The 20,957-nt window shown below is 48.1% G+C and overlaps 1 protein-coding gene across 1 annotated transcript in view; it reads left to right on the forward strand.

The window, feature by feature from the left end:
* LOC123369029 (acyl-CoA (8-3)-desaturase-like) overlaps positions 1-16,418 on the forward strand; it is a 95,881-nt gene extending 79,463 nt beyond the window's left edge. Inside the window, exons 10-12 of the mRNA XM_045014401.1 lie at positions 2,128-2,204; positions 4,760-4,876; positions 16,323-16,418. Coding sequence (XP_044870336.1) covers positions 2,128-2,204; positions 4,760-4,876; positions 16,323-16,418 — 290 coding nt within the window. The remainder of the gene's footprint in view (positions 1-2,127; positions 2,205-4,759; positions 4,877-16,322) is intronic.
* Positions 16,419-20,957: the final 4,539 nt, after the last annotated feature.

Consider the following 20,957-nt stretch of genomic DNA (forward strand, 5'->3'; position numbering starts at 1 on the left):
CTACCAGTGACTGAGACCTCCCCCTCTTCCTTAAGGCATGTGTTGGGGATCTGCTCCTAGATGTATGGGAGGGTGGACCCCAGTAAAGCCCAGGAGGCCAAGGAGGTGAGTTGTAGGGATACTGGCCAGGCTGTGTTGGCCTAGCCCATTGCCATTTGTGTAGCAGCACACTGTAGAGGGCATCTCTGGAACTCCCTGTAGCATGCCTTGCTAGCCTGAGGGGACAAAGCTCTCCACTCAGTATAGGACAGAAGGAGCAGCTAGGAGATAGTGATAAGAAGTGCATCTGGAACAGATGTGCCATTGGATGTTGTCCTGGTACCAGGTGGTCCCAGTCTTGATGCTGAAGTAAGAGGAGTTGGCTGTTCTTCTGGCAATATGTATCTCGGTAACAAGATGGGTTTGCTTATGAGTGCCAGAGTCAGTATCAGTCTGAGTCTCAGCAATGGAGTTGGTACCAGATGTGTCTTCTGGGCCTTCATCACAATCAGCACTTCATCGCAGCACTTGATGTCAATGTGCTCTTGGATGGTTTGTCTCTGGAGCTGCACTTTGAGTCCTGCCTGCAAGATGGCCCCATGGAACACCCAGAGCTGTGCGTATGATTGACGCGGGTCTGCCCCTTGGCACCTTTCAAAGCAGAAGGCACAGCATCAGATCTACCTGCCCTGATGTCAGCTGCTGCTCATGTTGAGGGTGCCGGTACTAATGAAGTTGGTATCGAGGATTCCAGTGCCAGTGTTGTGGATTTTTATGCGTTATGTATGTCCTCTTCTCCTTGCTCAAACTCAGGGTATGATGCCTGCCTGTGTGGACACTTGCCGTGAATTAGTCATCTCAGCTCCATCTTAGTGGTTCCTACCTCTTCAGGATCAGATGTGACTTTCATAGATTGCCCAAGGAAATGTAATTTGAGCCTCACATCCCTGGATTTCTGGGTGTAGGATAAGGAGAGGCAGATTGAGCATTTGTTGGGATATGTCCTTCAATGACGCAGAACAGAGATCTGCCATGCCTATCAATCAAGGGCATTAAAATATTGTACAATCAACAAGGATGAAACTTCACCCTGCCATACAGGAAGGTGTACAGGGGTCTGATGATTTGCATGTTTTGTTTTATTTTTAAATCCAATTAGAAAACAAAAAGAGATAAATGAAGATAGAACTTCACAGAATTCAGTAAGCACCTGACATGTAAGTCTAATAATTAACAGCAAGTCAGGCACTGTCCAAGTTCTGTCTCGCTGCCCTGGACAGTGAGGGATGGTCCCAATATCTCTGCCTTTATGCTGTCACATGGTAGCACAAGGAAGCATGTGTGACCACAACAGACTACTACTACTTTAGAACAAATTCAAAGTTCATAAACACAAGGCACATGTGCACCTACAGTGGGATCCATGTTTACACATATTTGAAGAAGAATCAGTAGTTGCCTCAGTGCACATGAGCATGACCTAATTATATTCATTTTGTACAAACTGATTATAGTCCCAGTAATAGAAGGACTTGGCCAATTTTATGAAGTTGAAAACAAAATTTACTGGGAGGAAAATTAAACAAAATAATGTGAATAATAACTGAAAGTTGTGTTAGAAAATGTTACTATATGCACAAAAACCCCACAATTCCACATTCATGAAAGAAAGTTTCTTAAGTTTAAAAAAAATCATCCTGGTTAAGAAAGAAAGTGAATGAAGAAATAAAAAATAAGAACAGTATATAATAAATTGAAATTAGCAGTTGTGAAATGGACAATTGATTAAGAAAGCTAAAGATATCAATGAACAAAAATATACCGCCAGTCAGATTAAGGACAATAAGAAGGAATTAATAAAATATATCAGGAACAAGAGAAATCTTAGCAAGAGTAGAGCTGTATTACCAGACAGGGATGGTAAAATTGTCATTAATGATGATGAAAGGCCAAAGTGTATTTCCATTCTGGATTTGGAAAGAAGCAAGATGATGTATTCACATCTTACTGTGATAATAAAACATATTCTATTGCAACAGTAAATAGAGAGGATGGTAAACAGCAGCTGACCCCTCCTTAGTTGCTGGTGTCAATGATTAGCTGATGGGATTAATAATATCTCTATGTTCTCCTCATACCCTCTTCCAGCACTGCCCCCATTCCTGTTTCCTGTCTACTTCCAGTACTTTCCATTGTACAAGACAATCCAGAGAAAAGACTGGGTGGTAAGTGCTGCCTAATCACAACTGTGTATATACAAAGAACTTTGAAGGACACAGGAGCACATGAGGTGTTACACCCTTAGAACATTTGTTTCACAGTGACATCTGATTTATGATTTTAGGGTAAAAGTCTGTATGACCTCCTAAGTACCCTACTGCCTGAGCTATTGTTGGGACTGGGCCTGGAGTTTCTAAGATTTATTGTTCTAGCCTGGGTGACATCACTAATTCAGGTATACAATGATTCATGTGGAAATCCAGGTTTCATTGCCTCCATGACAATAATGTAATTGTCCCCTGTTTTCTGGTCGCCATCTTCCCAGACCACACAAACCGTAACCTTCATTCTGACCCCCTAATGATGCCAACCATCCAGGACCCCTCTTACCAAACTATTTCCTCCAAACACCCAGACTATGACACTAAACATGCACAGTGAGCAGTGTTGAGCGGGAGGAGAGCAGAAGAGAGGCTCTGGTTATAGCGTAGTGTGTTTGGTGAGGGAAGTTTGGTGAAGAGGTTGCTGGAAGCCTGGCATCCCTAGAGGGGGCACAATGAAGCTTTGCTTTGAGGTACAGGAGTTGTGATAGAGGCCAGGCGTGTGCCTGTAAACAATGATAAACTGGCAGGTGGCTTAGCTTTTTATTTCCTTGCTTTTGTGTCAGGTATATTGAGTATGTAGTAACTGTAAAGGTTTCACAACAGAATATTTACTCTCTCTGTAGCGGTGTGAAGATGGATATTACTAAATTCTCTCTCCATAGTGAATGTTGTGATTAGCTTTCAAATTAAAGAAAGTTTTCACACCCCCTCCACCAAATTTCTCCTTTGTGTAGGATGTTCAGCACACTGCGCTCTAGTAACTCTGCACCTGCTCCTTATTCATTACCCTCTATAAAAGCTCTGACTAAGTGGGAGCTGTGACGATGTGGTTCTGGCGGGACCCAACTGAGAGTGTCAATTCAGGACCAATTGCTTAAACAGGGCAGTCATAGCCCTAGGCTGGGGGAGGGGGGTTCCACCTCTAAGGCAAACCAAACCAGCCAGACAAAAAGGACTTCGGTTTTACCCCACTGGCTAACCACAAGTCACACAAGCAATTTCCTTAGACACTCCAGTCTCCCAGTATCACCACCAGTGCCACTCGTCCTGGGGATGAATGGTTATGAAAACCAACACCCCAATAAAAGAAAACGGTTCTCTCGATCCCAAAGAATCAAGCCCCAGACCCAGGTCAATATACACATCAGATCTTACCCACAAATCACGCTGTTGCCAATCCTCTAGAATCTAAAATCTAAAGGTTTATTTATAAAGGGAAAAAGGTAGAGATGAGAGCTAGAATTGGTTAAATGGAATCAATTACATACAGTAATGGCAAAGTTCTTAGTTCAGGCTTGTAGCAGTGATGGAATAAACTGCAGGTTTAAATCAAGTCTCTGAAGAACATCCCTCGCTGGGATGGGTCATCAGTCCTTTGTTCAGAGCTTCAGATTGTAGCAAAGTCCCTCCAGAGGTAAGAAGCAGGATTGAAGACAAGATGGAGATGGGGCATTAGTCTTATATAGGCTTTTCCAGGTGTAAGAACCCCTTTGTTCTTACTGTGGAAAGTTACAGCAAAATGGAGTCTGGAGTCACATGGGCAAGACCCTGCATACTTTGCTGAGTTACAAGTTTATCTGCCTTCTCTCCATGGGTCAATTGTGTAGCTGATGGTCCTTAATGGGCCATCAAGCAGGCTAGGCAGAGCTAACACCAACTTGTCTGGGATGTTTCCCAGAAACAGCACAAATTTGAAATACAGACAGTATAGATCCAATACTCATAACTTCAACTACAAAATGATACAGACATACAGACAGCATAATCATAACCAGCAACCCATAACCTGGTCTTAGACACCTTATATGACCCCCTTTACATAAGATTTGGTGCCACTACCTTGGTTGCAAACCATGTTCTATATGGTCCCAGTTTATATCAATAACGTCACAGGAGCTGAGTGTCCCTAAGTCTGCCTCTCACCTGCTATGCTGTGGCCATGGCATTTTCACTCTGATGGAAAGCTCCTTCCCTAAGTACCCAGGGAGGAGCTCTCTAGAGTGAGATGTGGGTGGCAGGGCATTTCTAATAGTGGATAATTCTGGCTCTGGAAATCTCTCATTTCAGGGCCACTTGTTTGATCTGAATCACTCACCAGCACCAGTTCGCTCTCTTTTAGTTATCCAAATGTGCCCTTTGATCATGGTGATAGGCACAAATGTTAATAAATAAAACAGCTATATAGTGGATGTGCACTACAATGCATAGGGAGGAGCAAAGCAGGGTGCCTGCTGCTATAGGATGCTGTTGGGGTGGGGGCTGCAAAGCTGCAGTCCAGTGTTTCTCAACCCTAAACAATACACTCTTCAGGTGTGCTGTGGGTGGATACCCACTAGTCATATCTCAGTCACCAGGGGAGAAGAAAAAGTTCAGCAGAATCCAGCAGTTTCTAGAACCTATGTGGAGACAGGGGAGGGGCATGGATTTGTTATTCTTCTTCATCTCCTCTCTGGCAGGACCTGGCCTGGATGCAGAGTTTCTACATTCAATTCTTTGATAAAATACGCTCTGTTCATGACAAAAATAGCTTGGTTTTAAGGTCCTCTACAGGCCCTAAATCTGTTTGGATTATGGTAGTAAATCACCAGCAAGGCAGTGGACCAGCAGGACAAACTATGGGTTTTTCAAAACAACCTTCATTATGCAAATTGGGCACATGCCTATTCTGTGTCTCCTCCTATCCTCATCCTCCCTGCTTGTTTGATGCATCATCTTGTGTTTTGTCCTCAGTTAGACTGTACACTCTTCAGGGAAGGATTGTAACTTCTGTGTTTGCACAGAACTTAGTACAATGGGCCCTGACCCTGACTCAAATAATACATGGTCTCCCTTTGTGCCATCCCTTTTACAGCCCTTTTACCATTGGCTGGCTGGAGTATGCAAATGTTTTTCTGGAGTCTGACTGTTTGGGCAGACATTTGACTCAACAGTTGTTGGCTTGGGTCCATGGGATTGTCACTTGCCTGTACTGTAGTGTTCAAGTAGATCTATATGTGTATTAGTGGATTGGGCAAGCAGAGAATCAGTGACTGCCTTGTGTGTGTTTGTCTCCACAGGGTTCTAGAGAGTATCTGGCTTGTCTGGGTGACACAAATGAGCCATGTCCCAATGAACACTGATCTGGATAAGAACCTGGTCTGGTTCTCTACCCAGATACGATCCTTCCCCTCTCACACTCTGTGCCCCTGTGATATGAATTACAGTCCAGGAGTACACAGGCACAGGGAGCATTTGGTATGTCTAGGGGGTGGGGGTGTGATAGGGCCTTCTGTGGCTGGGCAGCCAAGTGGCTAGATCATTAATCAGATAGAGTAGTAGGGATACCCAGGCTCTCCCTCCCCCCCGGTCCCAGCCCAAGGCCCTGTGTAGTTCAAATCCTAAACAGGGGAGATGGGGCTCTCTCCTGACTTCCTACTAAAGTCTCTCTAGTTTGGGGCATGGCCCTGCTAGTCCAGTGGCCCTGCCATTGGGGCTTAACTGCAGGCTCCCGTTGGCAGGGGAAGACTTACTTGGCTCCAGGGGCTGCGCTGGTTGGCAGGTCGCTGATCCATCCCTTCCAGCAGGCAAACAGAGAGCTCCTGACTTCTCTCCAGACCAACCCCAACTGAGAGCCAGTCTCCCTTCTTTTCTCCCGCTCCAGGCCTGGCACTGGCCGCAGGTATAGTGGGGCGGGGATAGCTGAACCCAAAGGTTTTCTTTAACCTCTGCTGTGCCAGGCAGCAGTTTCTCTGCTCCCTCACAGGGGGCCAGCAAGAAACTCATGGCTGCGGCAGGGAGGGATGTACAATAGCTTGGAGATAAAGGAGGAAGATGTGACTTTTGGTCATCACCCAAACCAGTTAGGGCTTCTCTGAGCCCTTTGTAACTTTGTTACCACCTGTAACTTTGGATGCCTTCATGCTAGGCAGCTATGGCCCAGAGCCCCTGCACCAGTGGCCAGCCCACAAGCAGAAAGGTCTCACCCTGGCTTCCAGCAGCCTCATTACTCCTTGCAGGGTGACCCCAAAAGCCCTTCTGGTCCCAAGTCTCCCCAAACCCACCCCACCCTACCCTGAGTTCTTAACTACCAGACACTCAGACTTTTCCCCTCTCTTTCTCACTGTTGGTAGGATTCTAATTTTAATTCTTACTGGATATGTGTCTGCATCACAAAACTTACCCTAATAATTGGCCCTGTTTTCCTCTCTTGTTGTAAATGTCAGTAGAGATGCATAGGATGGAATGGACTGTAGAAAGAATTGCCCTTTGACCCCTAGAGGGGATCCTCTAGATTAGGAAGGAGGTATACTGGCAGGGGACCGCATAAGGGAAACTGCTCCAACCACTGCCTGTCATACCTTTTCTGAAGAGAAACTGGACTTCAGCTTCTTGAGATGTGAGCCAAAGGACTGTCACAGATTAGAAACTGGCTACAAGCCAGAAAATAAAGAGGTAGGAAAATGGTCCATTTTTATCATGGCAGGGTATTAACATGCTACTTAATATATTTATTAAAGCTCTGTCAAAGCCGGGAGCAGAGAGGTAGTACAGTTTGCAGATGACAAATGTATTTAATTCAGCCAAGACCAGGAAAGACTTTGGAACCTAACAAAGATCGGGAACTAGACAACACAATTGCAGATGGAACTTATGTTGACAATTGCAAGATAATGCACAGTGGGAAGAATAATTTAATTTGAAATACTCAGACACCTTTGTTGGTTTCTAAATTAACTGAAACAATTGAAGAGAAAGACCCGGGTACCGTTGTGGATAACTCAATGGAGAATTCTGCTCAATGTGAAGCAGCAGTCAAAAAAGCAGACTGTGTTAGGCTCCATAAGGAATGGGATAGAGAATATGAAAATATTATGCCGCTGTTTAAATTAATGGGAAGTTCTCACCTTGAGCACAGTATTCACTGCAGATAACCTCATCTCAAAAAGCATATAACAGAAGTAAACTTGGTTCAGAGACATGAGATTAAAGGCACGGATAAACTTCCAAATGAAGAAACATTAAAAAGAACAAGACTGTCTACATTAGAAAGGAGACAGATAAGAGGGGATATGCTAAAAGTATATCAAATTGTATTTAAAACACTATGTTAAAAGAATGCTAGGGTGGCAGAGTCAAGCACTCAAAAGGTAGGAAATGCCAGTAATAAGATAAAGCAGTCGTTCAGCTACTGGGCTGATGTAGCACAACAATTGCTATGGTTAATTGGGTTCCCCTCTCTCTCCTGCAGCTCTCTGAAGGATTCTGGGGAGCTCTGGCTTGATGCCTATCTGCATAAATAAGCAGCAGCACCATGAGACATTCCAAATACAGCAGAAAAAAAGCAAACAAAACTATGAAGCCCCTGTAAGGCTAGCAGATTTGGGGAAATGGGAAAGCCTGGCTAGTAGGAGGTGGGGGTTGCTAAGAAAGTTTGATTCCAGGAATGATTGGTTTTGAAAAAAACCCATTCCTTTTCCTTCACATGCTTCTCCCTGTGCTTCTTTCTGGGGCTCAGAATTGGGGACAGTTTTCTTGTTCTGTGTTTGTACAACACCAAGCACAATGGAGTCCTGGGCCATGACTAGGTCTCCTAGCACCACTCAAATACAAGTAATGCATTAAAATAAGGACAATACATTTTTGCATCAAGGATGTGGGGTTCAGGCCCACCAAAGAGAAGGTGCTTTAGGAGTGAGGACAGCAGCCACTCTGTTTTTTTTATTCTCACTATCGCTGCCCTGAAATATTTTCCTAATTCGCTTCGTGTTCTCTTCTGTTTTGGAGTGTAATCTCTTTTGGGTAACGTATGGGTGTTACTGCTTGTAAAAGTCACGAATAAATCTAAATAAACATTTTCACTCTGTCTCTGTGGAAGCTTGTTCAGCTCCATCCTACCAAGACCTTCCAAAGGAGTTGCATCGACTGTAATTGACATGCTTCAGTACAGACACACTTTACACTAGTCACCACACGTGGTCCAGCTCCACCCAACATGGGCAGGTCAGGGTCAGTTACCTGACACAGGGATTAGCGCTCACTTAGGATTGATGCCTTCTCTAGGCACTGGGACAACAGCCCTCACCTGCTCCCTGGGGAGTGTTTGGGCCACCTACCTCACTCTTCTTTTGGCCCTTGCCCATAGCGGTCATGGACAAGAGCAAGAACCAGAGGCAAAAGCCTATCAGAAACCAGCCTAGCGACTCAATGTTGATGTAAGTAGCACCACAGTCTGAGTTACCCTGGCCCAGAGAAGGACACCTCCTCCAGCCATTTCAGATACAAGCAACAGGCTGCAATGGGACATCAGATTAGAGCCATTTTTTTGCCAGGTGGATTAGCTGAGTCCTCCGAGTTCCCCGCTGCCCGGCCCAGCCACCGCGGCCGGGATTTAAAGGGCTCCTCTGGGCTTCCTGCCGCAGCAGGGAGCTTGGAGGAGCCCTTTAAATGCTGGCCCCAGCCCGGCGGCAGGAGCTGCGGGCTGGGATTTAAGGGCTCAGGGCTCCCCACAGAGCCTTTTAAATCCCTGCCGCAGAAGCTGATGCGGTCCGGCACGGCATACTGGCTCTTGCCGGTACACTGTACCAGACCGTACTGGCTTACTTTCACCTCTGCAGAGGAGCCCTTTAAATCCTGGCCCCAGCCCCAGCCTGCAGCTCCGGCGACCAGGCTGGGGCTGGCATTTAAAGGGCTCCTCCGAGCTCCCCGCCACAGTGGGGAGCCCAGAGGAGCCCTTTAAATCCCGCCCACAGCTTTGGCAGCCGGGCTGGGGCCGGCATTTAAAGGGCCCGGAGCTCAACGGTGGCTGGAGCCTCGGGCCCTTTAGTTCGCCCCGGGGGCTACCAGCCACCTCTGCAGCTGGGAGCCCCCTGAGTGATTTTAAGGCCCTGGGACTCCCAGCCACAGCTGGTGCCCCAGGGCCTTTAAATCTTGAGGCAACGCCTCTTCTGGATGAGGCCACCCTCACCAGGACTCCGGCCGTTCCAGTAAGTCCTGTGAGTTACTTTCACCCCTGATTAGCTCAAATGGTAGAGTCCTTGCTTTGTATCAGAGTGGTGACGGTTCCTGAATTCTCCAGCTTGCTCTGCTGCGGTAGGGGGAACCACCCCTTTTTATTGCTTTGCTCAAGCCTTTGAGCCATATCTGTCTCACTGTCTCATACTCAAGCCCAAACTCTCCTTCCTTCTAAACACAAGTTCCACAATACATCACTGAAGTAAACTGCAAGACACAAACTAGCACGGACTAAATTCTAAGTAATTTCTCTTTTAATTGACAAAAATACATTAATGTCCTATTGGAGAGAGTCCAGTGGAGGGAAACAAAAATGATTAGGGGGCTGGCGCACATGACTTATAAGGAGAGGCTGAGGGAATAGGGATTATTTAGTCTGCAGAAGAGAAGAATGAGGGGGGATTTGATAGCTGCTTTCAACTACCTGAAAGCGGGTTCCAAAGAGGATGGATCTAGACTGTTCTCAGTGGTAGCAGATGACAGAACACGGAGTAATGGTCTCAAGTTGCAGTGGGGGAGGTTTAGGTTGGATATTAGGAAAAACTTTTTCACTAGGAGGGTGGTGAAGCACTGGAATGGGTTACCTAGGGAGGTGGTGGAATCTCCTTCCTTAGAGGTTTTTAAGGTCAGGCTTGACAAAGCCCTGGCTGGGATGATTTAGTTGGGTTTGGTCCTGCTTTGAGCAGGGGGTTGGACTAGATGACCTCCTGAGGTCCTTTCCAACCCTGATATTCTATGATTCTATGATTCTACGCCTTGATTCTTCTCCCGCTTACACTAATCTTACCGTGTGTAATTCCACATACTCATTAGTGCAAAGAGAACCAACCCCCTAATTTTGAAAAGGTGCATAATGCACTAGAAATGGAAAATACAAATATAAAATATTATAAACTCTTTACTAGATGTCTATCATCATGGTGTCTAGGCATGATAGGTGGGGAGGTGAGAGAGGGGGGATCTGAAACCCTGAGGGGAATCAACACTGAACAGAAGGTTCTTTACACTCCCTTGCCCAATTTGTGTGGGTGTTATTCTTCACAGCAACCATAGGTGGCGGCCAAGACAATCCTTGATGGTTTCTATAGTGAACTTTTCTCAGACCGTTGCTGTCAATTCAAAAGGGAACATTCTGAATTCATTTATTTCAGGTAGATGAAATCAAACTGAGCACTGAACTGTCCACAGACTTTGAGTGTCTTCCCCTGGTGATAGCGAGTCATCACCCGCAGCTCCTGTGGTCAATGGGCTTCCAGTGTCTTGGCTAAGAGGCTCAGTCCCTGCAATTTGGAGTCCCGGTGGCTTCTTGGCAGGAGGCTGCTGAACCCTACTGCTCTCCTCCTTGGTCAACCCAGACTGAGCTGAGCTTTTAAATGCTACTGCCATTGGCAGCATACCTAGTAGAGGCAAGGGAGCATCGCCTTCTCTCTCTAAAGCAGCTACTTAATCCTCACCTCACCAGTGTGGAGTTGAGACACCCCATCACGCCACCACAAGCATTCAAATGAGGGTGTCACATTATCCGGCACTCTTGTTCAAATATACTTTTATTAACTCATCAGCAATGTCAAAATTTGCGGGCAAACTACGAGAGCAAAAATAGGGATCGGTTTTTGGCCAAAGTATCTGAAGATCATCTCTCTGGTCCCACGTACCTCCAAGCAGTGATTGACGTGTCAGGTACCACGTGCTAAACTGCTCTCCCAGAAAACCAATGATGCAAGGATTGAAAGATTCTCGTGTAACCCTTCGTTTGCTGGGTATCCACACCCCAGTGACAAAGAGGAATCAAGCCCCAAATGCAGTTCAATCCGTACTGTCCGCAGAGGCCTCAGGAAGTCTGTAAAAGGAGATTTAAGCTTTCTAGGTGTCACACACTAGCATTATTCGCACAGGTCCTTCTCACCAGACGTCAGTGACTTTGAAACAATCATGTTTATACCTCTGTTGAGACCAGAATACCAACCATATCTCATCTCCTGCATGCAGACCTTCCTTTTAGGAAGCACCTATCTCATTCTTTCAGTACATTCTAGTGAACAGTAGAAGAGATTACACCAGAACTTTGTATGCAGCCAAATGGAAAAGGTTTTTGGTCTGGGCAGCCATCACCACAGAGATTAGTCATAGAATACCTATTGCATCTGAACTCCTTTTGTCTCTCTATCAGTTCAGTGGCGGACACTCATCATTGTACAGGAAACGGGATGGCACTAGGACCCAGGAGGCAGCAGCCTGGAGCATAGGGGAAAAGCTGCTCTGCCCCACCCTCTCCTCTCCCCACCAGCCAAATTGTGCCAGGGCAGCAGGAGGCACAGCGTGGGAAGGGCAGAGGCCCCCTCCCGGGCAGGCTGAGCAGAGCATTCCCTGCAGGGCAGCTCAGCACTCGCAGAAATGTGTGTGGCAGGCGGGGGGGGGGAGTGGTAGGTATCACACAGGTCATGTGCCCACACCTACCCTCTGTTTGGGAGGGCAATGGCCTCCTGTACCCCCCCAAACTTCACCCATGAGTTCAAGTAGGGCAATTACTGTTGCCACCAGCACAATCATAAGGATTAGGCTGAGTGTTCTGAAACAATGGGCTAGGCATTATTATATTGTGTTTCACAATGCAATATATATGAAAAATAAACCGAAAATCTGGTGAGTGACATCACAAATGAGTCCTTCATATAACAGAGCTGGCCTTACCATGAGGTGAATTGAGGCAGCTGCCTCAGGTGCCAGACTGTGGGGGGGAGGGGCACCGCTAGGATCCAGAGTGTAGAACATTGTGTCTGCTGCTGGTGCATATGTTTTCTCTCTGCTCTAGATGCACAGAGATGGTGGAGTGCTGTGCTGGAGGAAGGAGGGCACAAGAGACATAACAGGCAGGCAGGAGAAAAGGTGAGAGGGAATAACAGAAAGCAGCAGGAGCTGCAGGAAGAGAGAGGAGGAGGAGCCTCTGATGTACCTCTCTAGCACCCCCAGGAGCCTGGACTGATTAACACCAGCTTCTCAGGGAGCTTCCAGTTTCCTGCTGCTTCCCTGAACCCGCTTGAGGAGAACAGGCAGTCAACTGAAGTAGTAGGAGCCAGTTAGGCCCTTAAGATGCTGATATCTTCCCTCACTCAGGCCCTGTTACCAGCCTGCTTATTTGCCCCCTTCAACTGAGTGTTGAGAGCCACTAGAGCTGGCACAGAACAGCAGTCATGAGTGAAAGAAGAAAATGCCCCTCTGGGGCAGCATTCAGAAAAAGCAAGCAAGCAAAGGAAGCTTTTCTACCTAAGCAGGAAGGAGCTCTCCTGAGATACAGAGACACAAACGTTCACGGTGAGCCTTCCAGCCCCAGTGAGGATGTGAGTGGTGAGGAGATGCCTGATCTTCCAGTTAGTCAGAGTGCAGGTGACCTGGCAGCTACTGCAGCATCCATATCTCCATCTCAAATGGATGTTACCATGCACATTCCTGAAAAAAAGTGTAGATCAGAGAAGAGTGTGGTGGAGGCGCAAGAAACAGCTGCTTCTGAGTTTAGTTCCTTAAGTCTAGATGATCCAGGACTGTGGACCCACTTGAGCAGTAGCCTGAGGGACTTCCTTGTACTGCATGGGCCACATCAAGTGAAAAACTTCATGTTCCCCAAAGACAATGAAAATAGAAGTTTCCATCCAACACATTACTGGCGTGAAATCCCCAATGGTGACAAAGTGGAGAGGCCATGGCTTATGTACTCAAAAACCCAGAATGCTGCATACTGTTTTTGTTGCAAACTCTTCCAGTCTAATGTTCCAGCCACATTGGGTTCTACAGGAACAAAGGACTGGAAAAATCTGGCTAGAAATCTGGCATGCCATGGGAAGGCAGCAATTCACCAGAAAGCATTCCATAGGTGGAAAGAGCTTGAGATGAGACTAAGGTTAAAGGCCACCATAGATGATCATCATCAAGAGAAGATTGCATCAGAGTCTCTTTATTGGGAAAATGTTCTGAAAAAGCTCATTGCCATTGTGAGAATGCTTGCTACCCAAAACTTAGCAGTGCATGGCATTTCAGATCAGCTGTATGTGCCAAACAATGGAAGCGTCCTTAAAACTGTGGAGCTGATTGCTGAGTTTGATGCTGTACTTCAGGATCATATAAGAAGAGTCACCACCCAAGAAATGTACACACACCACTACCTTGGAAAAACAATTAAAAATGAGATCATACAGTTACTGGCAACAAAAGTCAAACAGAAGATTGTGGCAGATCTGAAATCAGCAAGATATTACTCTGTTATTCTGGACTGCACACCTGACGTCAGCCATACGGAACAAATGACTTTAACGGTGCATTTTGTAACAACAACAGAACCTAGTGAAAATGTCCCTGCAATGGTGACTGTCAGAAAGCATTTTCTAGAATTTATTGACGTTGATAATACTACAGGAGCTGGTATGACAAATGTGCTTCTTAAAAAGCTGGAAGATATGGGAATTGCGATAGCTGACATGAGAGGGCAGGGCTGCGATAATGGTGCCAACGTGAGAGGAAAGAACAGAGGAGTGCAGACATGGATCTGAGAGTTAAACTCTCGAGCTTTTTGGTGGTCAGTGATGCTGCATCAGCTTCTAGTGAGGCTGCTGAATTTTTTAATGTAATTCAAAGCATCTATGTATTTTTCTCTGCATCAACTCATTGATGGCAAATTTTGAAGCAACATCTGGGAACACCCTCTCTGACACTGAGTGCCACATGATGAGAAAGTCAAGTGGAGGCGATAAAGCCTATCAAACAGCAAATTGGGAAGATAGATGATGCCATCGTTGCCATTATGGAGGATAATGCTATGACAGGAACTGTTTGTGGAGAACAGTGGCAGAGGGAAATAGAATCACCAGAAACATATATAACTTCAAATTTTTGTGTGGCTTAGTGTTGTGGCATGACATACTGTTTGAAATAAATGTTGTAAGCAAGAGACTCCAAGGTGTTGATCTTGATATATCTGGAGCAATGGAACAACTGGACAAAGCAAAGTCATACCTACAGTATTACCAGTCAGATGAGGGATTTCAAAATGTTCTGAAGAGTGCACAGAAGTTGGCAGAGGAACTTCACACTGAAGCTATTTTCCCACCCATTCAAGAATACAAGAGTCACCGACGAAAACATTTTGATTATAGGAGAATCTCATAAGAGACCCCAAACAACAATTCAAAGTTGAATTCTTTAACCGGGTGCCAGATTTTGCAATACAGTCAGTTGAAGAACGTTTCATGCAGCTCAAGGAGCACAGCAGTAAATTTGGGATGTTGTATGATATTCCAAAACTCCTCACTCTACCTGAAGAAGACCTACACCAGCAATGCAGGGCACTAGAGACAGTGTTGACACATGATGACACGCGCAATATTGATGCGAGTGATTTAGGTGATGAACTGAAAGCCCTTTCAAGATACATTTCAGCAGGATCAACTCCAAAGGCTGTTCTGGAATATATGTACTATGTGCCAGGCAATTATCGTGTACAGAAAAGGCAGGGAGAGAGGGGAGCATGAAAAGAGACACAGGTCTCAGCGGGGGCACAGGGAGCAGGACAGCCATGCAGCAGGGCACACTCTCTATCCTTTGCAAATTTCAGCTTGGGTCTCCCATGTTCAGGTGCCACCAGATGCTCTTTGGCTGCAGTTTGGAAGAGGTGCCCTCAGCCTGCCAGACTGCACAGAACACGGGACACCCTGGCGATGGGGATGTTCTAACACAACCAGAGAATGAGATTGTCACCCCTCAACTCACCCTGACTTCTGCTCTAGGGTACAGCTACGCTGGTGACTCCACATACGTGTATGCTCAGGCTTGTGCTATAACCCCCTACTGTCCACACTTAAACTCCAGCAGCACCTGTCTCAAGGCAGGCAGAGGGTGAGGGAGCTAGCAAGCCTCAGGGCCATGGGTAAGCACGTGCCTTATCTGTGACATGGGGCCAGACCCAGGGGCCAGTTTGCAGTGTGAACAGGGGGAATGTGCCAGCTCTTGAGATTCATTAGTCCTCCACCCTCATTCCCACAATGACCCTTTTCTTCCTGACCCTTCCCAGTCTAGGTCCCTGCCCCCTGAGCACTGGTGGTAGTGTGTGGCACTGACTGGCCACAGAAGGCAGCCTGGCTTTCCACTGCTCGCCTTAGAGGTGAAAATGGATCCTGCACTGAGAGCAGCAGCTTGGCCCACCAAGCAAACCCGGCTGCTGATCAATGCATGGGTGCAGTACACTGTGTGCCACGAATTTGCCCAGAGCACCAAGAACATTTCTCTGTATCTGGAAATTTCACGGAGGATGGAACAGGAGGCTTTCAGCAAATTCCATCCCCATGAAGCACTTGAGGCGCCTGTACAGGCTGCCAAAGACTTAAGCAGTTCTTCCAGGAGGGCTCGTCGTACATACTTCTTCTACAAGAAGCTGGACCAGGTTCTTTCCAGGGCTCACAATCCCCTGCTCAACCACGCTGGCCTCATTCTCCAAGAGGCAGAGGCGGCTCTAGCATTTCAGCCACCCCAAGCACGCAGGCAGGCTGCCTTCAGCAGCTTGTCTGTGGGACGTCCCCGGTCCTGCAGATCCGGCGGCATGCGTGCGGGAGGTCCACCGGTCACGCAGCTTCGGAATCCGCGGGACCGGTGCACCTCCCACAGGCATGCTGCCCTTGCAGGGACCGGCAGGGCGCCCCCAGTGGCTTGCCGCCCCAGGCACGCGCTTGGAGCGCTGTTGCCTGCCAAGAGGACACTGATGGGGGCCAGGGTGAGAAGGCAGCAGAGACTGTGGAGGACACCCCAAAAGCCTCAGAGGACGAGGAGAATGTGATTCTACACCTGTACCTGCAGGAGCAGGTTGAAGAAGCCCCCCCATGACGAACTGAGGAAGACCTCCCCGAGCTGTGTCAGGAACCAGAATCTGAGGCTTGTCAGCTACAATGCCTCCTCACCAATATCACTTCTTGCTCTGGTGCTTAATTCTCAGTTTTAAGATCCAGGGCATTTAAAATACTGTGCGCTCACTTTTCCTCCCTATTGCAGCAAAAACTCCAGCTGGTTCTTCAGGGTCACCGGCAGTGCAAATCTGCTTCCTCCACCTTCATAGATGACCAAATCCCTCCATTCAGCAGTATGTGATCCACTGGGCCTTGCAGGGCGATTGGCTAGTAAACTTTTCAGTTCACTGACTCACCTGCCCTGCGCGAGGGACAAAGTATTGGGCTATGGGTGCCATCGATGGCTCTTCACAGTTCAGAAACCCCATTCTCTGAAAACCAATTAGTAGTGCTGGAACTTTTCTTATGACACCCACCTGTGGGTACATCAGTGTTCACTGCCTCACAAACCTGCACAGCCACAACCCTGACAGTGGATGGGTCAACCCCAAAGTGGTTTACAATGGACCTATAGCTGTCTGGTGTAGCCAGCGTCCACAAGGTAATAGTATCAGAGGGATAGCCGTGTTAGTCTGGATCTCTAAGAGCAGCAAAGAATACTGTGGCACCTTATAGACTAACAGACATTTTGCAGCATGAGCTTTCGTGGGTATCCGACGAAGTGGGTATTCACCCACGAAAGCTCATGCTGCAAAACGTCTGTTAGTCTATAAGGTGCCACAGGATTCTTTGCTGCTTTTACACAAGATAATAGCCACCCACTTCTGAACTGGTGCGGCTTCCCTGAATCAAGAGTTCTGGTGCTGGAGAATTGGCACAAGCTCATCACAGAGCTCCATGTAGGTCTATTGCCTCATTCGGCACACAACTTACACCCTACCATAGGGTGCCGGTTCTCCTTCACCAGATGTGACAGTCACTAGAAGGACGCACCGTGACAATACAGGCATTCACATAACTCTACTATGTGGGCAGAATTGACTTGTCAGTGCCCCACAGGGTCAGCCATCTTCAATGTGTCAGAAAATGCTGGGGCAGAATTCCATCCAGCAGCTTGCTGAGCACCCACTTCACTGCATAACCATTTATCCCTCAGTAAGGAATGGGAGACGAACCAGATCATCATCCAATTGCTCCATGTCTTCTACCCAGTTCTGTGGGGAGTAACAATCAGAGAGTGACATGATTAAGAACTGCCACAGGCAAGCATGTGAAGGTGGAGGACAGTACCAATATCCCACAGCAAAGCGGTTCTTGTAGTATCTCCCTGTGACACACAGAGCCCTGAGATACCACCCCTGAAGTGGCAGGGCTATTGCTGTGTACTTACAGTGGCAGTGTGGCCACAGGGCTATGCATGTACACAGTGTTATACCTGTTTCCATCAACGCATAGGTGGGTTCTTGGCCATGAGTATGTGACGCAAATGGGGGCATAGTCTTAGCGTGAGGGGAAAAAGCACTCGCCAACATAAGCTCCAAATCAGACCAGTCACATTAAAAGAAAAAAAAAGGACCAATGCTGGTGTGACGTGGTGATTACTCTAGAGGTCACTTTCCCACATAAAGCTGAATCCAAAGCCCAGGGAAAGATTCCCTTTGATTCAGTGGGCTTTGGAGCAGACCCATAAAGCCAATTCATGCGCCACTGAAGTCAATGGGAGTTTTGCAGTCAGGGCGGGCTTAAGCCAGTGCGGGGCCCGATTCTTGGGGCATGTACTCTCCGGGTGGCACTTTGAATTTGCGGGGTTCTGGCCGAGGTAGCGGGGACGCGGGACTTGACGCGCTCCGCCGGGGGAACTGGACCGCGGGGTTGCGGTGCTCCGGCCGGGAGAGGGGGACCGCGGGATTGCAGGGCTCTGGTCGGAGTAGCGGGGCCGTGGGACATGCGGCGCTCCAGCGTGGGGAGCGGGACCGCGGGGTCCCTGGGCTCTGGCCGGGGAAGCGGGAGGGCGGAGTTGCGGGGCTCCAGCCAGGAGAGCGGGACCGCGGAGTTAAGGTGCTCCGGCCGGGAGAGCGGCGCTGCGAGGTTGCGGGGTTCTGGCCGGGGTAGCGAGACCGCAGGTTTGCGGGGCTCCGGCTGGAAAAGCAGGGCTGCAGGGCTCCGGCCGAGGTGGCAGGGCTGCGGGAGTTGCCCCGCTCGGCCGGGGAAGTGCGACCGCAGGGTTGCGGAACTCCGGCCGGGAGAGTGAGACCATGGGGTTGAGGTGCTCCGGCCAAGGGAGAGGGACCGCGGGGTCTCTGGGCTCCGGCCAGGGGAAGCGGGACGGCGGGTAGCGGGGCACCGGCCAGAGAAGCGGGGCCACGGGATTGCGGGGGGTCCGGCCGTGAGAGTGGGGCAACGAGTGTTACTGCGTTCGACTGGGGGAGTGGGACCGCCGGGTTGCGGGGTTCTGGCTGGGGTAGCGGGACAGCGGGAGTTGCGGCACTCGGGCGGGAGACTGTGACCGGGGGGTTGCGGGGCTCCGCCCGGAAGAGCAGGGTTGCGGGCCGCGGACCGCGGTAGTGGGGCCACGGGACTTGCAGCGCTCGGACAGGGGAGCGGTACCGTGGGGTTGCGGGGTTCCAGCTGGGAGAGCGGGTCCGCGGGTGTTTTACTAAAAACCTGATCTAATTCCTATGGGAATTATTTTGAGGCACATTCTATGGCCGAAGTGAAAGAGAAAGTCAGACGACAGTAGTTTCCTCTGGGCTTGGAATTAACCTGTGACTCGCTGGGGGCGTTTGGAATGTGGCCATTTTGCTTCCCTCTTCCTCCTTCCCTCTTGTCCCTTCTTCTCAGTTGGAAAACGGGCCACCAGAAAAGCCTGATTTCCACCCTGTGCCCCTTCCATTCGTGCTGTAAGCTGAAGGGCATTGTGACTTGAGAGTGAATTCAGCCAGTCAGTGCTAACTCTCCACAGGTGATTTGCATAAGTCAGTAAATGAGCCTGCAGGTTTCCGTGGGAGCGATGCCCAAGGCAGGGCTCAGGCTTCGGGTTTATGCTCAGGGTTCGTGGAGTCAGGGAGCGACAGGTGGCCGAGTTACCTCTGGTGTCACAATGTTACTGCTCAGGTTCCTCTGCCTGCTGCACCACCTGGGCAGTGACTGACAAGGGGAAGGTTTTGTGGATTTGAAACTTAGAAACCAGGAAGCGCAGGAGAGGACTGGCTTAGAGAGTTTGGCAGTAAAATGTAGGTTTTGTGGCAATATCCTGTGCAATTGCTACTGGATCCGGGACGGAGACAGCATTCCTGCCCCTCCCACCACCTCTTAGCTGGGCCTACATAAAAGAGACTAGCTAGAGTTTTGCACACTTATTTGTTTGAGACTGAGCAAATAAGGCCCAACAAATTACTGCTAGGATGAATTTTGCTGCCTCCTCTCCTTGACTAGAATACAAGCAGTTTCTGATTCTCTCAGATGAAGTCGTTCTTCTAAAATCAAGGGCAAGACCAATCAGTGGCTTTTTCACAACCCTCCCCCCCCCCCCCGCCCCGAGATTTTTTTTATTCAAACTGGGTTTTTAAAATTTATATTGAAAAAGGGTTTTTTTAAACTTATCCAGTATAAAATTTGAAATGATGACAAGTGATGTTAAGGCCTCTAGTTGCTCCAGCCTATTAAAGTAATTTAAATAACTACATATATGAAGAAGTCCATGTTTGCTGCCAAGTGTCAGAGGAAGTCAAAGCACTGAACTGTTGGAAGTCATTGCCTAAGAACCTGGGGGTCCAGAAGTTATTGAAACACTCAGCCAGATTTTGGCAGCACTAGCCTCTTCTGCGGGTGCAGAAAGAATATTTTCTTCATTCCAGTTGATGCAGCTACTTCATTCAAATGTAAGAAACTGATTGGGAGTTCGAAAAGGATGAAGGCTTCTTTTCCTCTTGTAATATATGAATAAAGGCTAGAGAGGAGGAGGTGTGAGCTACTACTTCTAAAATCTGGAAGGATGTTATGAGCAGGAACAATCAGTTCAGTGCACAAACTAGAGATACTTCTTTACCTCAGTTTGTTTGAAATGAAAACAAATGGTTCAGTCAACCTTTTTGTTTTTCTGTATCCTGCAAAACCAGCAAGTCAACATGTTTGAATGGATCCCAATTCCTAGCCTCATAGAAGACTAGGGTTGGAACAGAACTCAGGAGGTATCTAGTCCAACCCCTTGCTGCAGGCAGGACCAACCCCAACTTCATCATCCCAGCCAGGGCTTTGTCAAGCTGGCCTTTAAAAACTTGTAAGGATGGAGATTCCACCACGTCCCTAGGGAACCCATTCCAGGGCTTCACCCCCCTCCTAGTGAACTAGTGTTTCCTAATAGCCAAGCTAAGCCTTCCACAGTGCAACTTGAGACCATTGCTCCGTGTTCTGTCATCGGCCACCACTAAGAATTTCATGAGAATCAATCCCTCATTAGGAAAATAACTCAAAAATACAACTACAAAACATTTGGAATTAAATCAGTCCACCCTGACCTGTAGTGTCTGGGGGTGTGGGCCTCTGAGGCTAGACTGAGACCCTCATTGGCTAGAACCACCCAGTGAGCCAGTAACAATATCCACTCCTGTTACCGTCCAAGCCACCTCAGTCCAAGGAACAGCTGAAGGCTGCGGGAGACAGAGGGGTGCTGAGAAGGTCTAACTCATGACTGCCAACCCAGAGATGTGTTATTGGCTTTGGATGGGGGACAAGGAGCAAATCCGTCAGTCAGAACAACAGGTCCCTCTCGGAGCCAGGGAGACTGGGAATCCAGTCCTGCTGGCACTGCCAGCTCTGGCTTTCTGGAGGAGGAGGAAGC

Source organism: Mauremys mutica, chromosome 4 (assembly GCF_020497125.1).
Source record: "Mauremys mutica isolate MM-2020 ecotype Southern chromosome 4, ASM2049712v1, whole genome shotgun sequence".
Lineage (NCBI taxonomy): Eukaryota > Metazoa > Chordata > Testudines > Geoemydidae > Mauremys > Mauremys mutica.